Genomic DNA, 15,685 nt, shown 5'->3' on the forward strand with positions numbered 1-15,685 from the left:
CTGCTATCTAAGGGAATATAGCCACTGGTTCTACTACTACCTTTTCAGACCTTAGTTTCTTTATTCATAAGATAAAGGTGTTAGAATAAATAGTTACTAAGGTTCATTTACCTTTACATTTTGTATATAGTCAGATTTTTTCTTATATTTAATAAATAGCGCAAAGCATCATTTTTTATTTTGTATCATAACTCCAGGGTATTATCCACCAACTTTTGGAATTACGGTAAAGAAATGTGTGAACCCATTCATTGACACCACTAACCTCTTTAGATCTTCCTTCTTTTCTACTTCATTGTTGAGAATACATCCATAAATTTAGAAGTCTTAATACCATTATTATCAAAACATATAAATACCTCTTTTGTTTGCCACCATCCAGGACAAGTTAGAAAGTTTTGCAAGTCTAAAGCTTCGTGGATGCAGATGAACACAGAGAGGGCATAGAAAATAGAATAAAAACATTATGGCATTTGTAAGTGTTTGCTGGTTATATTTGACTTATAAGTGCACTTTCTTTTTATGGAAAGAGTACAATAACACTTTCAAGATGTTGATGTATTTACATATTGGAAAAGGAAGGTCTATTAGTTAGTCATTGGATGAGTCTTTGGGGTGCATTTATCTCCAAAAGAGGTCAAGGAGGCATGGCTAAGTTGCTTACCACCATAGCAGATTTGAGCAAGTCATTTCTTGTTTGTTCTCAGATTCACCAACTTAAGAAAGAAAAATATCAGCAATCTGGAATTAGAAATAAGCAGAATTTATATAGGCATTCTTTTAGCAAACAGTTAATTAAGCATCTTCTTTAATATACTAATTAATATAAAGGATACCATGAGGAGCAAGAATATGCCTCTGCTCTCATGAAGCAGCTAATAAAAACAGATGAATTATATACAAAAAGATGAATATATAATATACTTATTATATGTCTATAAACTGTCTCCTTGGCTTATTAAACTGAGTCAAAAACTGGAGTATGAAACTGGGTTTACATCCTTGTGGGAGCAAAGAGCAAGCTTTAAAGTGCTTGATAGGATGTAAAGATAGAAACAAAATATGAGAGAAAGTCTGATGAGGAATCAAATCCATTAGATATTTAGAGAATATTTCACTGATAGGATACCTTTTGACCCAAGCTATAAAGTAAGAAGGGGTTTAGAGAGACACTGTTGAAGGTAGGGACTGGGTGGATATACCTAGGTAAGAATATAATAGCTTATCATCTACTGAAATGTCTTGGTAGAGATAGTATAAGATTCTGGAAGACATTAACCATGAACTCCCTTCGTAACATGAGGATGTGTGTCTCTCTTAAAGGAATACTTTTAAAGTGTTTTAAGATCAGTGAAGTCAAGGCTGTTTTTCTCCACTCCACCTTTTTATTTCTAACTTTCTGTTCAAGCAAGTTTGAGATTAGCATATAAACTTTGCAATGTCCTCATAGTTAAATAAGCCTGTATACCAATGATTCAGAAGTGGAGACTAACAGTAGTTAAGAAGTTATTGACCAGAAAGAACAACCTTTTTTGTCATCTGGGAACTTTCAGAAGGTACAAGATCAGATGTGAAATCCCCCTATGAAATTTGAATGTTATTTTGTGCTCATCACCTATGTATGCATGTGAAAATAATGAGAAAATCAACATCATTATGTAATAATAAGAGTAATTAAATTTCAAATACAAAATTAGTCCCCTTTTGTGTTTGTCCTTGCATTGCAGATTCCTGATATTACATGGCAGGAGGGGTGGGTAAACATAGGGATAGTGAAGACAACAACGGGTTAATCAAGAGCTTTCCTCATTTCTCAGAACCTGCCCTCAGCAAGAGTAAGTGATCACGTCATTTCCTTGTCTTTTGTGCTCAATTTTCATCCTTTTTAATTGTGGTATAGAGCTCAAATAGGGCAGTAGAGCCTATTGATTTTGCTATTTTTTTATTAGAAGTAACTCATCAGGATGAAATTGAAATGAGATTAAGAGACACGTTTCTGGCTCCTTCACTGTCAACAATTTAGAACAACCTTCCTCTAAGTCTTCCCATTCTTTGGTTGAGTAGCAGTGCTATCAATTCCTTTTTTCATGAACATAAAAATACTTTTATATCATAATGAACTGCTGAGGCCAATACAGAGTTTAACTTTATAGCTTTAACAACTTCTGTGTTAAAGCAATAACATTAAATAAAATATCAAAGGAGGTTAGGTAGATTTTCTCAGAAAAATTTTAAAGAAGAGTAAGTAATTCCCAGTCTGGAACTGGCCAGGCTTTTCAGGAGGGTCTTCCCAGGTAAGTCCTGGCCCAGGAATTCTCAATGCTGGCTATACATTAGAATCACCCAGCAAGCTTTTAAGAAATTTAATACTCAAGTTTTCTGAACCTAAAAACATTGAAATAAGATTTTCTGGGGATGTAACTCAGATTCAGTATCTTTACATAGTTCTCTTGGTGATCCTAAGATCTAGCCATGGTGGAAAACCCATTGTTTACTCATGATATCTGTTATATTACTGTATCCATAAAAGTTAAAAAAAAAAAAACCCTATCTCCTTAGCTTATTAAACTGAATCAATGATTGGAATGTGAAACTGGTTGTTCATCCTTGTGGGAGCAAAGAGGAAACAGCTCTTAAAGGATTTTACATTTTCCTTTTAATATTTTGTTTAACAAAAATAGTATATCCTCATATGTAAGTTTAAAGCATGCTTAATCTGTCTTTAATTTGTGTTGATTTAACTTTTGAAATTATTTGAGAGGCAGAGAGACACAGAGAGAGGCAGACAGACAGAGCTCCCACCAGCTAGTTCACTCCCCAAACACCTGCAACAGCTCCCAAAACAAAGAGTTCGCAATTCATTCCCTATCTCAGATGCGAGTGGCAGGGACCTAACTATTCATTTACCACCTGCTGCCTTCCAGGGTACATATTAGCACGAAGCTGGAATCAGGAGTAGAGCCAGCACTCCAAACTAGATACTCCAATATGGAATGTGAGCATCCTAACCAGTGTCTTATGTGTCGATTTTATTTTGAATGTAGCTGTCTACCCCCACCATAGTCCAAAATCCTTAAAACAAATATTTCCCTCACATCCCATATCAAAGTGCTGATTTGGGTCCTGACTGCTCTGCTTCCAATCCAGCTTCCTGCTAATGTACTTGCGAAACAGCAAATAAGGACTTAAGTACTCAAGTCCCTGCCACCCACATGGAGGATCTAGATGGAGTCCCTGGCTCGGCTCCTGGCTTTGGCCTGGTCCAACCCCAACTGTTGTGGCCATTTAGGGGGTGAACCAGTGAGTAGAGTTTCTCTCTCTCTCCGACTTTCTCTTTCCCTCCCTCCCTCTCTCCCTCCCTCCCTCTCTTTCTCTTTCATCCTGCCTTCCAAATAAATAAATCTTTTTTAAAAAAAGATAAAAATGAGTAAGTTTGAAAAAGAACAAGACTGATGATCTAGAAATAAAAAAATACCGCTATGTCTGTGAATTAGACAAAGCTGAAGAGACAGTAGGTTAGTGGAAAACCAGATCTGAAGAAATTTTCCAGAATGCAGCCCAGCAAAATAAGCAGATTAGTGTAAAGATAAGCAGATAAGCTGAGAAATGATGAGGATAGAGTGAGAAAATCCTATGCAACATGGGATGGGAGCTCCCAGAGGAAAAAAAGCAAAAATGGCCGAGGCAAAACTAAAAAAGCAGTGGCTGCGAACTTTCCAGGACTGCTGAAAATCAATCCACAGATCCAAGAAGACCAGCACCTTGCACAGCAAAAAAATAACAATAAATAGAAGTCTATATCCATATGCTGTTTCTTGATCTTAGTGGTGATTAAATGGGTACTTTTACCTTAGGCACATTCATTGCGCTATCACATACATGTTCTGTGCAGGTTTTTTTTTTTACATTTATTCTAGTTCTGTAAATTAGTTAAAATGGTTCCACATTCTGTTGCTGCATACACCATCCTCCAAAATTCAGCTGGTTAAAATCACTACTGTGATCTTGCCATTTCTTTGTGTTAGGAGTCAGGAGTGACTTTGCTGGATGGCTCCAGCGGGGAGTCTCTTGGGAGGCTCCAGTCATCTAAAGGCTCCCAAGATGGGGTTGCTGGGTGTTCTTGTGACGTGGCAGCTGGTTCTCCCAGAGTGGCCATCTAAGAAAGCAGGAGGTACTGTAGGGCCTTGTTAGGGCATGGTCCTGAGAGTGATACTCTGGTTGTTAGAAGAGTCTGTTCAGCCATGCTCACAGGGAGAAGAGATGGGTTCTACCTCCTGAAGGGAGGACTGTCAGGTTACAGACCTATTTAAAATCATGCAGACCTAGTCACATTCTGATAAAATCATAGAACAAAAAGACCTCAGCTAGAGGGAAGCCACCCTACCCTGCAAGGATACAGACAGCAGTAGTTGTCTCAGCTACAACGAATGTTAACTGCAATGACAGAAAAGTATCACCTTAGAATCCACACCCAGAGAAAATATCTTACAAGATGGGTTTAGACAAACAAAGCCAAGGACTTTGTCACCAGGAGACTGTACTTAAGAGGAAATCCAGGGGCCAGCACCGTGGCTCACTTGGTTAATCTTCCCACTGCAGCGCCGGCATCCAATATGGGCGCTGGTTCTAGTCTCAGTTGCTCCTCTTCCAGTCCAGCTCTCTGCTGTGGCCTGGGAGGGCAGTGGAGAATGGCCCAAGTGCTTGGGCCCCTGCATCCGCATGGGAGACTAGGAAGAAGCACCTGGCTCCTGGCCTCAGATCAGCACAGTTCCAGCTGTTAGTGGCCATTTGGGGGTGAACCAACAGAACGAAGACCTTTCTGTCTGTCTCTCTCACTGCCTATAACTATACCTGTCAAATAAATTTTTAAAAATCATTAAAAAAAAAAAAGAAGAGGAAATCCATTTTGGGTAATGAAAATGTTCCACAGTTGATTGTGGTGCTGCTTGCACAGATCTGTGAATAGGCTAAAAGCCATGGAATTGTACTCCCTGAGTGGGCATATTGTATGGCATACCCTAATAAACTGTTTTTTATAAACAAAAAATCAGATATTTCCATTTAAGTAGATGCTCATCTCCTAATAATGTTCCATTTATTTCAAGGAATTTTTTTAAGATTTTATTTGAAAGGCATAGTTACAGAGAGGCAGAGTCAGAGAGAGAGAAAGAGGTTTTCCATCTACTGGTTCACTCCCTAGATGGCCACAATGGCCAGAGCTGTGCTGATCCAAAACCAGGAGCCAGGGGTTTTTTCTGGGTCTCTCACGCAGGTGCAGGGGCCCAAGGACTTGGGCCATCTTCCATTACTTTTCCAGGCCATAGTAGAGAGCTGGAACAGATGTGGAGCAGCCGGGACTGGAACCTGCACCCATATGGGATGCCAGCACTGCAGGCAGCAGCTTTACCTGCTACGCCACAGCACTGCCCCACCCCAAGGAATTCTTTATAAAACTCAATTGCAGTGTAAAAATTAGGATAAGATATTGGGCTTTACTATAAAATAGTCTCATATTTTGTTGGAATCAAAATATAGTGTTATATGATTGTTTTGTGAAGATGTTTGGGATATTAGGGAGGAAAAATGGGCCATCTTATTCTACTTTCCTTACTAAGCAGTACAGATCTGGGAATGTTTGTGATGAAGGAAGGAAAATCTCAGTGTAGAAACCTAGAAATGAATGACTGGCACAGAACAAAGAGGGAAAGAGAAACTTCTCATACTTTCAGATTATCAGTGGATGGCTCTTAAGTTATCACGACAGTTGATTTTGCTTCAGACTACTAAGATGCAGTATTGTAGAAAATTGATGAGACTAAGGCCAAAGGCCAAGGAAGTACATGGAATAGGGACTGTGATACTCAGTTGGGAGATGAGGTAACGGGAGCAGCAAATACAAGCAATCCATTTGAAGAAAAATGGCTACAGCTGGGAGAAGATAGTGGATAGAAAGCAGCTTGGGGTAGAAGGCAGCTAAAACGCATCTCAGCTTCCTGGCTCAGAAGGCCAGGCATATGGTGGTGCCCTCACTCCGAGTGGAGGATAGAGCAGAGTGTGAAAGAATCTACATCAGCAAGGGTACACTGCATCTGTGGACATTGGATGGTTCATGTGACATCGCTGTTCTCATGTTGCTATGGAGACTGAGAATTCCCCAAGGACCCTTGGCTAATTGGAGAAGGGATTGGTCTTAAAGAAGAGATACTAGACACTGCCAGTATGAATGAGATAGTGCTCTAGAAATTAACTAAAAATAAAACATCTATTTCTTTGATATAAAAATAAACTGGCAGGGACAAGAACAGGCAAGGGAGATGTAAATTAATCCTACTTTTGTCACGTTGAATTTTAAGCATCTACTGAGAATCCAGGGGAGTGGATATGGTCAATAAAACACAAAGAATGGGGCCAGCGCTGTGGCGTAGCGGGTAAAGCTGCCACCTGTCATGCCGGCATCCCATATGGATGCCAGTTCAAGTCCCAGCTGCTCCACTTCCGATCCAGCTCTCTGCTATGGTCTGGGAAAGCAGTAGAAGATGGCCCAAGTCTCTGGGCTTCTGCACCCATGTGGGAGACCCAGAAAAACCTCATGGCTCCTGGCTTCAGATCAGTGCAGCTCTAGCTTTGCAGCCATCTGGGAAGTAAACCAGCAGATAGAAGATCTCTCTCTCTCTCTCTCTCTCTCTCTCTAACTCTGCCTTTCAAACAAATAAATAAATCTTTAAACACACACACACACACACACACACACACAAAGAGTAAGACATGGCCGCTGATATTCATTCACAGAACTAATATGTATCAAGCACCTGCAGCATGTACCAGGCACTAGCCTCAACACTAGAGATGCAAACTTGTATAAGAAATATTTGGGGGCCGGAAATATTTGGGGGCCGGCGCCACAGCTCACTAGGCTAATCCTCCGCCTTGCGGCGCCGGCACACCGGGTTCCAGTCCCAGTCGGGGTGCCGGATTCTGTCCCGGTTGCCCCTCTTCCAGGCCAGCTCTCTGCTGTGGCCAGGGAGTGCAGTGGAGGATGGCCCAAGTGCTTGGGCCCTGCACCCCATGGGAGACCAGGATAAGTACCTGGCTCCTGCCATCGGATCAGAGTGGTGCGCCGGCCACAGCGCACCGGCCACGGCAGCCATTGGAGGGTGAACCAACGGTAAAGGAAGACCTTTCTCTCTGTCTCTCTCTCTCACTATCTACTCTGCCTGTCCAAAAAATAAATAAATAAATAAAAATTAAAAAAAAAGAGAAATATTTGGCAGTTGAGAGCTGAGGACCCAGATATCCAGAGTTCAGTGAGTCTAAAGTAGCTCTCAGGTCAGGTCTCCAATGAAATCATTGCTCTGATTTTTTTTTTCTTTTTGACAGGCAGAGTGAGACAGTGAGAGAGACAGAAAGGTCTTCCTTCCGTTGGTTCACTCCCCAAATGGCCACTACGGCTGGCGCACTGGGCCGATCCAAAGCCAGGAGCCAGGTGCTTCCTCCTGGTCTCCCATGCAGGTGCAGGGCCCAAGCACTTGGACCATCCTCCACTGCCTTCCCAGGCCACAGAGCTGGACTAGAAGAGGAGCAACCGGGACAGAACCGGCGCCCCATCCGGGACTAGAACCCAGGGTGCTGGTGCAGCAGGTGGAGGATTAGCCTAGTGAGCCGTGGCGCCAGCCAGCATTGCTCTGATTTTTCACACCTCCACCATTCACCTTACTTCTTTACATTCATATAATCCGCCCTTGTGATGAACCTTCCTCATTTTGTTTTTCTATTTCCAGATGTCAGAGAGGGTGGACTGGTTACAAAGCCAAAATGGAGTATGCAAAGTTGATGTCTATTCACCTGGAGACAACCAGACCCAGGACTGGAAAATGGTAAGGTTCAACCTCTTTTTCACACCAGAAATATGTGGGGGTGTCCCCACTAGGCATCTCTTATTTTTGAAGATGGAGTTCTTGGAAGAAAAGTTAGTTCCTCTATAACAAAAATTTACATCTACAGTGGGTTATTTTTTTAGATTTATTTTATCTATTTGAAAGAGTTACAGAGAGAGGTAGAGACAGAGGGATAGGTCTTCCATCTGCTGGTTCACTCCCCAGATGGCCACAACGGCCAGAGCTGTGCCAATCCAAAGCCAGGAGCTAGGAGCTTCTTCCAGGTCTCCCATGGGGGTGCAGGGACCCAAGGACTTGGGCCACCTTCTGCTTTCCCAGGTCATAGCAGAGATCTGAGTTGGAAGTAGAGCAGCCAGGACTCAAAGACTCAAACCAGCGTACATATGTGATGCTGGCGCTTCAGGCCAGAGCTTTAACCCACTGTGCCACAGTGCCAGCCCCATCCATCTATAGTGTTTTTTTTAAAAATGTCTATCCTGTGTATATCTTTGGCAGGAGAATATACTCTTTTTTTAAAAAAGATTTATTTATTTACTTGAAAGTCAGAGTTACACACAGAGAGAGGTAGAGACAGAGGGAGAGGTCTTCCATCCGATGGTTCACTTTCCAGTTGGCTGCAACAGCTGGAGCTGCGCCGATCCAAAGCCAGGAGCCAGGAGCTTCTTCCGGGTCTCCCACATGGGTGCAGAGGCCCAAGGACTTGGGCCATCTTCTACTGCTTTCCAGGCCACAGCAGAGAGCTGGATCAGAAGTGGAGCAACTGGGACTAGAACCGGCACCCATATGGGAGGCTGGTGCCTCAGGCCAGGGCGTTAACCAACTGCGCCACAGCACCGGCCCCAAGAATATACTCTTAATTCAAGAAGCAAATATATTAGAGCTGTAAAATTTTGTTTCATTTTCCAACAGACAGGTATCTAAAGTAAATGTATTTAGGGCTTATAGAATATATTTTCTGAAATGTGAAATGCCTTAAAATGCTCAGAACTCTGAACTTTCAATAACATTGTCATTGTGCCTTCATCATTCAACAGACATTTATTAAATACTTAGTATCAGGCACTGTATCCATTAGGGTCCAGTGAGAATATGGAAAACATACCAGTTATTAGGAAGAAATCATTGACATTGACTACTTAACTCCCAGAGGGCATAAAAGAGGACTCCAGGAGTTCCAGAAACGCCAAATGCAGATGGCAGTTACTATCCCTAGACTGAAAGTGGTACAAAAGAAGAAACTTGGAATTCACAGAAGTTCCCTCTCCCTCACCCAAGGCTCTTCCAGTTTCTTCCTGCCACAGGAAGCTCCACAAAGGATGCAGTAGGGCTAGATGGAAGCCACTGCCTCTCGCCATAGCTGTGCCGTGCTCCTCCTGTGTCCTCTACTGCCAAAGGAAATATGTTTAAAAGATCGAGTTCTGGTATCCCAAAGGGAGGCAAAGGGTGAATTTAGAGTGAGAGGTAATAAATTAATAACTGGCCGAGACCTGTGCTCAGTGTTAGGGTCAGAAATATAAAATTGGGCAAAATTCTCACCTTTTAAGGACCTCCTAATCAAACGGAATCAGCACTTTAATTCATATCTTCAGTATTAGCATTTGTCAGGGGCAGGCCTTTAGCCCAGCAGTTAAGATGCCAGTTGGGATACCTGTGTCCCACACCAGAATACATGGGTTGGATATCCAACTCCACCTCCTGACTCCGGTCTCCTGAAAACGCAGCCCCTGAGAGGCAGCAGTGATGGCTCAAGTAATTGGGTCCCTGCCACCTATGGGAGAGACCTGGTTTGAGTTCAAAACTCCCAGTTTCAGCCATCCACTCCACCCTGCCCCAGCCATTGCAGGCATTTGTGGAGCAGACCAGCAGGTAAGAGCTACCTCTGTCTGTCACTTTCTCTTATTTACTTCTTTTTTAAAAAAATGAAAGAATTGGAGATTAGGCATAGTTGTTAAAACACCAGTTGGAATGCATTGGAATACCTGGGCTTGAGTCCTGGCTCTGCTCCTGACTTAAGCTTCTTACTAATGAGCATCCTGGGAGGCGGCAGGTAAGGGTTCATGTGCTTGTGTCCCTGCCAGAACCACATAAGAGACCTGGGTTGAATTCCCAGTTCCTGGCTTCAGCCTGACCAAGCCCAAGCCATTCCAGGCATTTTAGAGAACGAACCAGTGTATAGGAATGCACTGTTTGTTGCTGTCTCTCTCTTTCTATTCTCAATTAATTATCTTAAAAACATCTATTAAACACCAATTGGATGACCCATTGTCTTTTGTCTAAAATCTACTTGGTCTATCTATATTTAGCCTAAAAGAAAACACAGATCTATACAAGGTATTAACACATATACTTAGTCAATATCCAATGACTAGAAAGGCCAACTAAGACTGCTTCTACTTAATCTTATATATATCTCTGTCTTTTCATTTTGAGGGGAAAAAAAAGGCAGATCAGTTTCAATGGGAGGCCAAAGAAACAAAAATCCTTTGATTTTCACTAAATGAGCAGCACAATGAGAGATGCAAAAAATAACAAAATATTTTCTGCCTCCATGAATTGTATCACTCATACATGACAATATAAATATAATTTAAGAGCTTTAAATAATAGTTGGACATTAACAAAAAAGGGTTCATGACTATGTGCCAAATAGATTTTCTGGACAATTGCTGCAGATGCTTAAAGAATGGATCATTTCAAAATGGGAGGTGGGTGTGGCCATTGGGGCACAGCACGTTAAGACACTGCTTGGTACCCACATCCCACATCAGAGTTCCAGGGAGCAAGTTCTGGCTACTCTACCTCCACAGCTTCCTGCTAATGCCTCCTGGAGGCAGCATGCCACACAGGTGGGAGACCTGGATGGAGCTCCCTGCTCCTAGCTTCAGCCTGGCCTCGCCCTGGTTATTTACAGGCATTTGGGGAGTGAACAAGTGATGGAAGAGTCTCTGTCTCTGCCTCTCTCTCTCTCTCTCTCTCTCTCTGCCTTTCAAATAAATGAAAAAAAAAAACACAAAAAAGTGAACATTAAAAAAATGCCTGTATTTAAAAACTGGGCAGTGACCAGAGAAAATTGTATAAGGCATTTAGTTGAGTTGGATGAGGAGAAATGGGACAGGGAGGTATATAGTCGACTTATACTAAGCTGCTGAAACAGAAGATAGGCAAGCAGAGGAAATTAGGGCCATTGACCCTTCTTATATTCTTCTAAATGGACTTGAAAATTCGCCTGATTCAGAAGCAGTTTGGCATCCTTCTTTCCCAGTTGCTCAGGATCCTGAAGACAAAGGTTACAAGAGGCAGAGGGTTTTCAGAGATGGGTGTTCATTGACAGCCCTGGAGGAAATGCAGGTGCTTAGTTTTTTAATTTTTTTTTTAATTTTTGACAGGCAGAGTGGACAGTGAGAGAGACAGAGAGAAAGGTCTTCCTTTACCGTTGGTTCACCCTCCAATGGCTGCTGTAGCTGGTGCGCTGCAGCCGGCGCACCACACTGATCCGAAGCCGGGAGCCAGGTGCTTCTCCTGGTCTCCCATGGGGTGCAGGGCCCAAGCACTTGGGCCATCCTCCACTGCACTCCCTGGCCACAGCAGAGAGCTGGCCTGGAAGAGGGGCAACCAGGACTAGAACCCGGTGCCCCAACAGGGACTAGAACCCAGTGTGCTGGCGCCGCAAGGCGGAGGATTAGCCTATTGAGCCGCAGCGCTGGCCTAGTTTTTTAATCTTAGCTACTATGACCTGCAACCACTTTCACAATAATTCTTGTTAATCCAGTGGAATAATAGATACAGGGTACACATATTTCAGATTTTAGAAACCAGACAATAAAAACCGATAAACACAGCAAGCTAACACAGTTCTGCAGAGTTTATTGCAAGGTTCTACTTTTGTTTCCTTTTTAATGTTCTGTGAAAAGAATTGAAAAAGATAAAAGAATAAATACCATATCTTCATTATAATAAGGCTTTCCTATACCGTATATATTACAGCCCAGTTACGGAAACTTGCCTATTTATAGGCGTATGTTCCTGTTCCATTCAGATATGAAAGCAAATGCATGTTAAATACTTTATTTAACTCATTAAGAGGAAATTGGTGAAGTGTTAACAGCCAGGTCAAAGGAGAGTTTTTTTAAAGATGAATTTGTAATCCAGAATATTAAAATGAATGGTGCAAATGGAGGAAAATAATCCCCATCCACAGTGGGGAATTGAACTCAGCTTCTACCAGACAGAACAGAATCACTTCTTAAATCATTTATTTATTTGAGAGGCAGAGAGACAGAGAAAGAAGCCATAGATGAAGAGACAGAGATAAACTATCCACTGGTTCACTCCCTAATTGCCGGTGACAGCAAGGGCTGGGCCAGGTCAGAGCCAGGAGCCAGGAACTGAATCCACGTTTGACACAGGGGTGGAAGGGACCCAAGAGCTTGAGTCACCAGCTGCTGCTTTCCAGGTACACATCAGCAGAAAACTGGAATTGGGGACCAATCCAGGACTTCAGCCCAGGCACCCCAATATGGGATGTGGGCATCCCAACCAGTGTCTTTACCACTGTACCAAACATCCATTATTTTGCATTGCTCTCAATTACCTACAGTTCGCAGAGCTGCAATACAGCTCCCACAGAATCATAATAAGAATCAGGTCACGTAGCTGGTTGTAGACAATGCTTTATATACAGACAATGCATATAGTTTTTTACTGAAAAATTTCTCCTTCATTCTGATTAAAGATGAGCTCAAGGTAACATTACTCTTGATGACAAAAAACTGGTTTCATCAGATTTGGCCTGATTATTTTATGTACATTCAACAACTAGATAGGCATCCACAAATTTACTTTATTGGAAATTTTCATAAGGAGGCTATGAAAGACTTTTTAAGGCTTCGATTAGTTTCTACCCTGAGACTAGAAAGTCAGGCCAAATCCACCATGATTGAGCTGCAGTCCCTAGAAAAATAAGCATGTGTACAAGTTTTTCTAAACCTATTTGTTCCTAATTGTAATCTCAACAACCTGTATTAATCATAACTTTTAACCAAAGCACTTGCCATGTTTTAATAACCTTATCTTTTAGTTCTATTTTCACAGAACTTTAAAGAAATTTTTTTTTTGCAAGGCAAAGAGACAGAGACAGAAATATCTTCCATTTGCTGATTCACTCCCTAAATGGCCACAACAGCCGGTTGGACCAAGTCAAAGCCAGGAGCTAGGAACTCCATCTGGGTCTCCATATGGGAGTGAAGGACCCCAGAACTTGGGCCATCAATTGCTGCCTCCCAGGATGTGCATTGGCAGGCAGCTAGAAGGGAAATGGAGTCAGAACTCAAAGCAGCCACTCTGATACAGGATGCAAGCATGCCAACCACTGCACTAAACACCCACCCCTAACCAAAATATTTTCTATTCCATTCCACAAGGAAGATGGTGGGAGGGGTGTATCTGAGAGGAGGGGTGGTAGTTTATACTATGAACTGTCACATACCAACAGACCAGCAGAATTCATAAACACACACGAAGACAACTTCCTACTGTCCCGTGTATCTAAGGTACAACCTAAGGTAAAAGTGAACACATTCAGAAACAGACTCAAAGATACAGCCTGTCTATAGTCATGAAAGAAGCAAAAGTGTACAAACTTTATGCTTAGCTATCAAAGCTTCAGCATTTTGTCTTACTTAGAAATATATCCAATGAATATATAGTAACTCACTCAATATCAATCCCGTGTTTTAAGTTACATAATGTTATAAAGTTATCATCAAACTGATATACTATGAAACAATAGTAGCTTGAAATAAAATTTTTCATAGTAATTTATTTTTTCATATCTTAAACAAAAAGTTTATTAATAATATGTCAGTAATGTAAAAATTTATACTTGTGTTATACTTAACATTAATAAATTAAAAATGTCATACCTATTTTCATTAAATAAAATGATTAAACTAGCTTCATTTGCTGAAGATTTCCCAGACTTGAACTTCAGTTCAAAAAATGTTTCTGCTAGTTTCTACAAATACTTTTTTCATAGCATCTTTAAAATATTAGATGTTCTACTTCCTTAGTTGCTAGGGATCTCAGTAATATTCAATTTACATAAATATGTATATATATATATGCCAATCAGAATAGAGTTTCTTTAAGAGACCTTGTAATATAATTTACTAATATTATCTGGAAGTGGAAAGATATTGGTGCTTTTCTGAATTACAGACACACATAGTGATACAGACACTGATGAAGACAGTTTATAGCTTCCATTTTAAACTTTCAGCTGTGCATCAAAAGTAAACACAGAAATAGAAAATTCACTGTCCAGATACCAAAGAGCTCTTCTTCCAAGTAGGCACAGAATTCTTCAGTGAGCTTATAGTGGACCAGAAAATAAATACTAGCAAAAGAGATTTTCTGTTGTCTCTCACCTAACAGAGGATACATCTCTTTAAATCAATGATCCATTAAAGAGATCACCCAGGGGCCGGTGTGGTGGCACAGTGGGTTAAGCTGCTTGCAATGCTGGCATCTCATATCAGAGTTTGAGTCCTAGCTACTCCAATTCTGATCCAGCTTCCTGCTAATATTGCTGGGAGGCAGTGGATGATGACATACTTGGGCCAATGCTACCCGTGTGGAAGAACAGGGTAAAGTTCCTGGCTCCTGGCTTTTGGCCTGGCCCAGCACTGGCCATTGTGGCCATTTGGGGAGTGAACCAGCAGGTGGAAGATTTCTCTCTCTCTCTCTCTCTGTAACTCCGCTTTTCAAATAAATAAAATGAAAATATTTTGAAAAATAAAAATGTTTCAACTCACCATTATTTTTTGAAAAAGAGAGCAGTTACTCAATGATCAAACAATAAAACTCCCCATCTTTGCTGTCACCAGTAATTATTGACCATCAATGGACCAAAACTAAAACCAAAAATGAAACTAAGAAAATAGAAGGTCTGGAAAGTTCTATTACCGCTCTGGGGACCAAGAAAAGACACACCTGATGATGCCCATCACTTATGATGACCTTGGGTGAATCTGTTGGGTATCTTGGTGGAAAACTTCCAAAACCATTAAAAGATAGTTTTCAGAGAAGGATACAATCATGACCCTCATAATTATACGTGTACAAAATGGACACAGATCTTTTTTAACTCGTGAATGAGGAACTGGTGAGGCTCAAAAGACACATAATATAGATCAGAAATACTGGAGTGGACACACAAAAGGGGACAAACCTGAAAATTTTTATAGGAGGAGAGGAAATCAGTCAAGCTCTCGTTATCTGTGTGTAGACAGGAATTATATTGCATTGTTGTCAGTTATCTGCTGCTATAGATAATCTGATAATGTGGAAGGTATGCCATAGACAATGTGTATTCTCCACTGAAGCACAAAATTTTCCCTAGAGTAACTATTCAAATTTGGAGAGCCATTTGGGAGAATTTTGAACCAAGCACTATGGCCCTTAACCATATGTGGTTAATAGGAACCTTAATTCAACCCCACAGAGTGCTTGTGCATCTGCTTCTCTAACCTTCAAAGTCATCAAAAACATATGGTACTGCAATGGTGGGGAGTGGATCTGAAGGGCAGGCATTTGATCCAGTTTTTAAGATACCAATTAAGCCGGCACCGTGGCTCAATAGGCTAATCCTCCACCTAGCGGCGCTGGCACACCGGGTTCTAGTCCTGGTCGGGGCACCGGATTCTGTCCCAGTTGCCCCTCTTCCAGGCCAGCTCTCTGCTGTGGCCCGGGAAGGCAGTGGAGGATGGCCCAAGTGCTTGGGCCCTGCACCC

The 15,685-nt window shown here is 41.6% G+C and overlaps 1 protein-coding gene across 2 annotated transcripts in view; it reads left to right on the forward strand.

Annotated features, from left to right (window-relative positions):
- AKAP3 (A-kinase anchoring protein 3) overlaps positions 1 to 15,685 on the forward strand; it is a 38,482-nt gene that overhangs the window by 3,566 nt on the left and 19,231 nt on the right. For both annotated transcript variants that reach the window (XM_051850200.3, XM_008259709.5), the window contains exons 2-3: positions 1,728 to 1,835; positions 7,779 to 7,874. In XM_051850200.3, the coding sequence (XP_051706160.1) occupies positions 7,779 to 7,874 (96 nt within the window). In that variant the 5' untranslated portion in view covers positions 1,728 to 1,835. The remainder of the gene's footprint in view (positions 1 to 1,727; positions 1,836 to 7,778; positions 7,875 to 15,685) is intronic.

Source organism: Oryctolagus cuniculus, chromosome 9, assembly GCF_051225735.1.
Source record: "Oryctolagus cuniculus isolate XC-2025 breed Fujian yellow rabbit chromosome 9, ASM5122573v1, whole genome shotgun sequence".
Lineage (NCBI taxonomy): Eukaryota > Metazoa > Chordata > Mammalia > Lagomorpha > Leporidae > Oryctolagus > Oryctolagus cuniculus.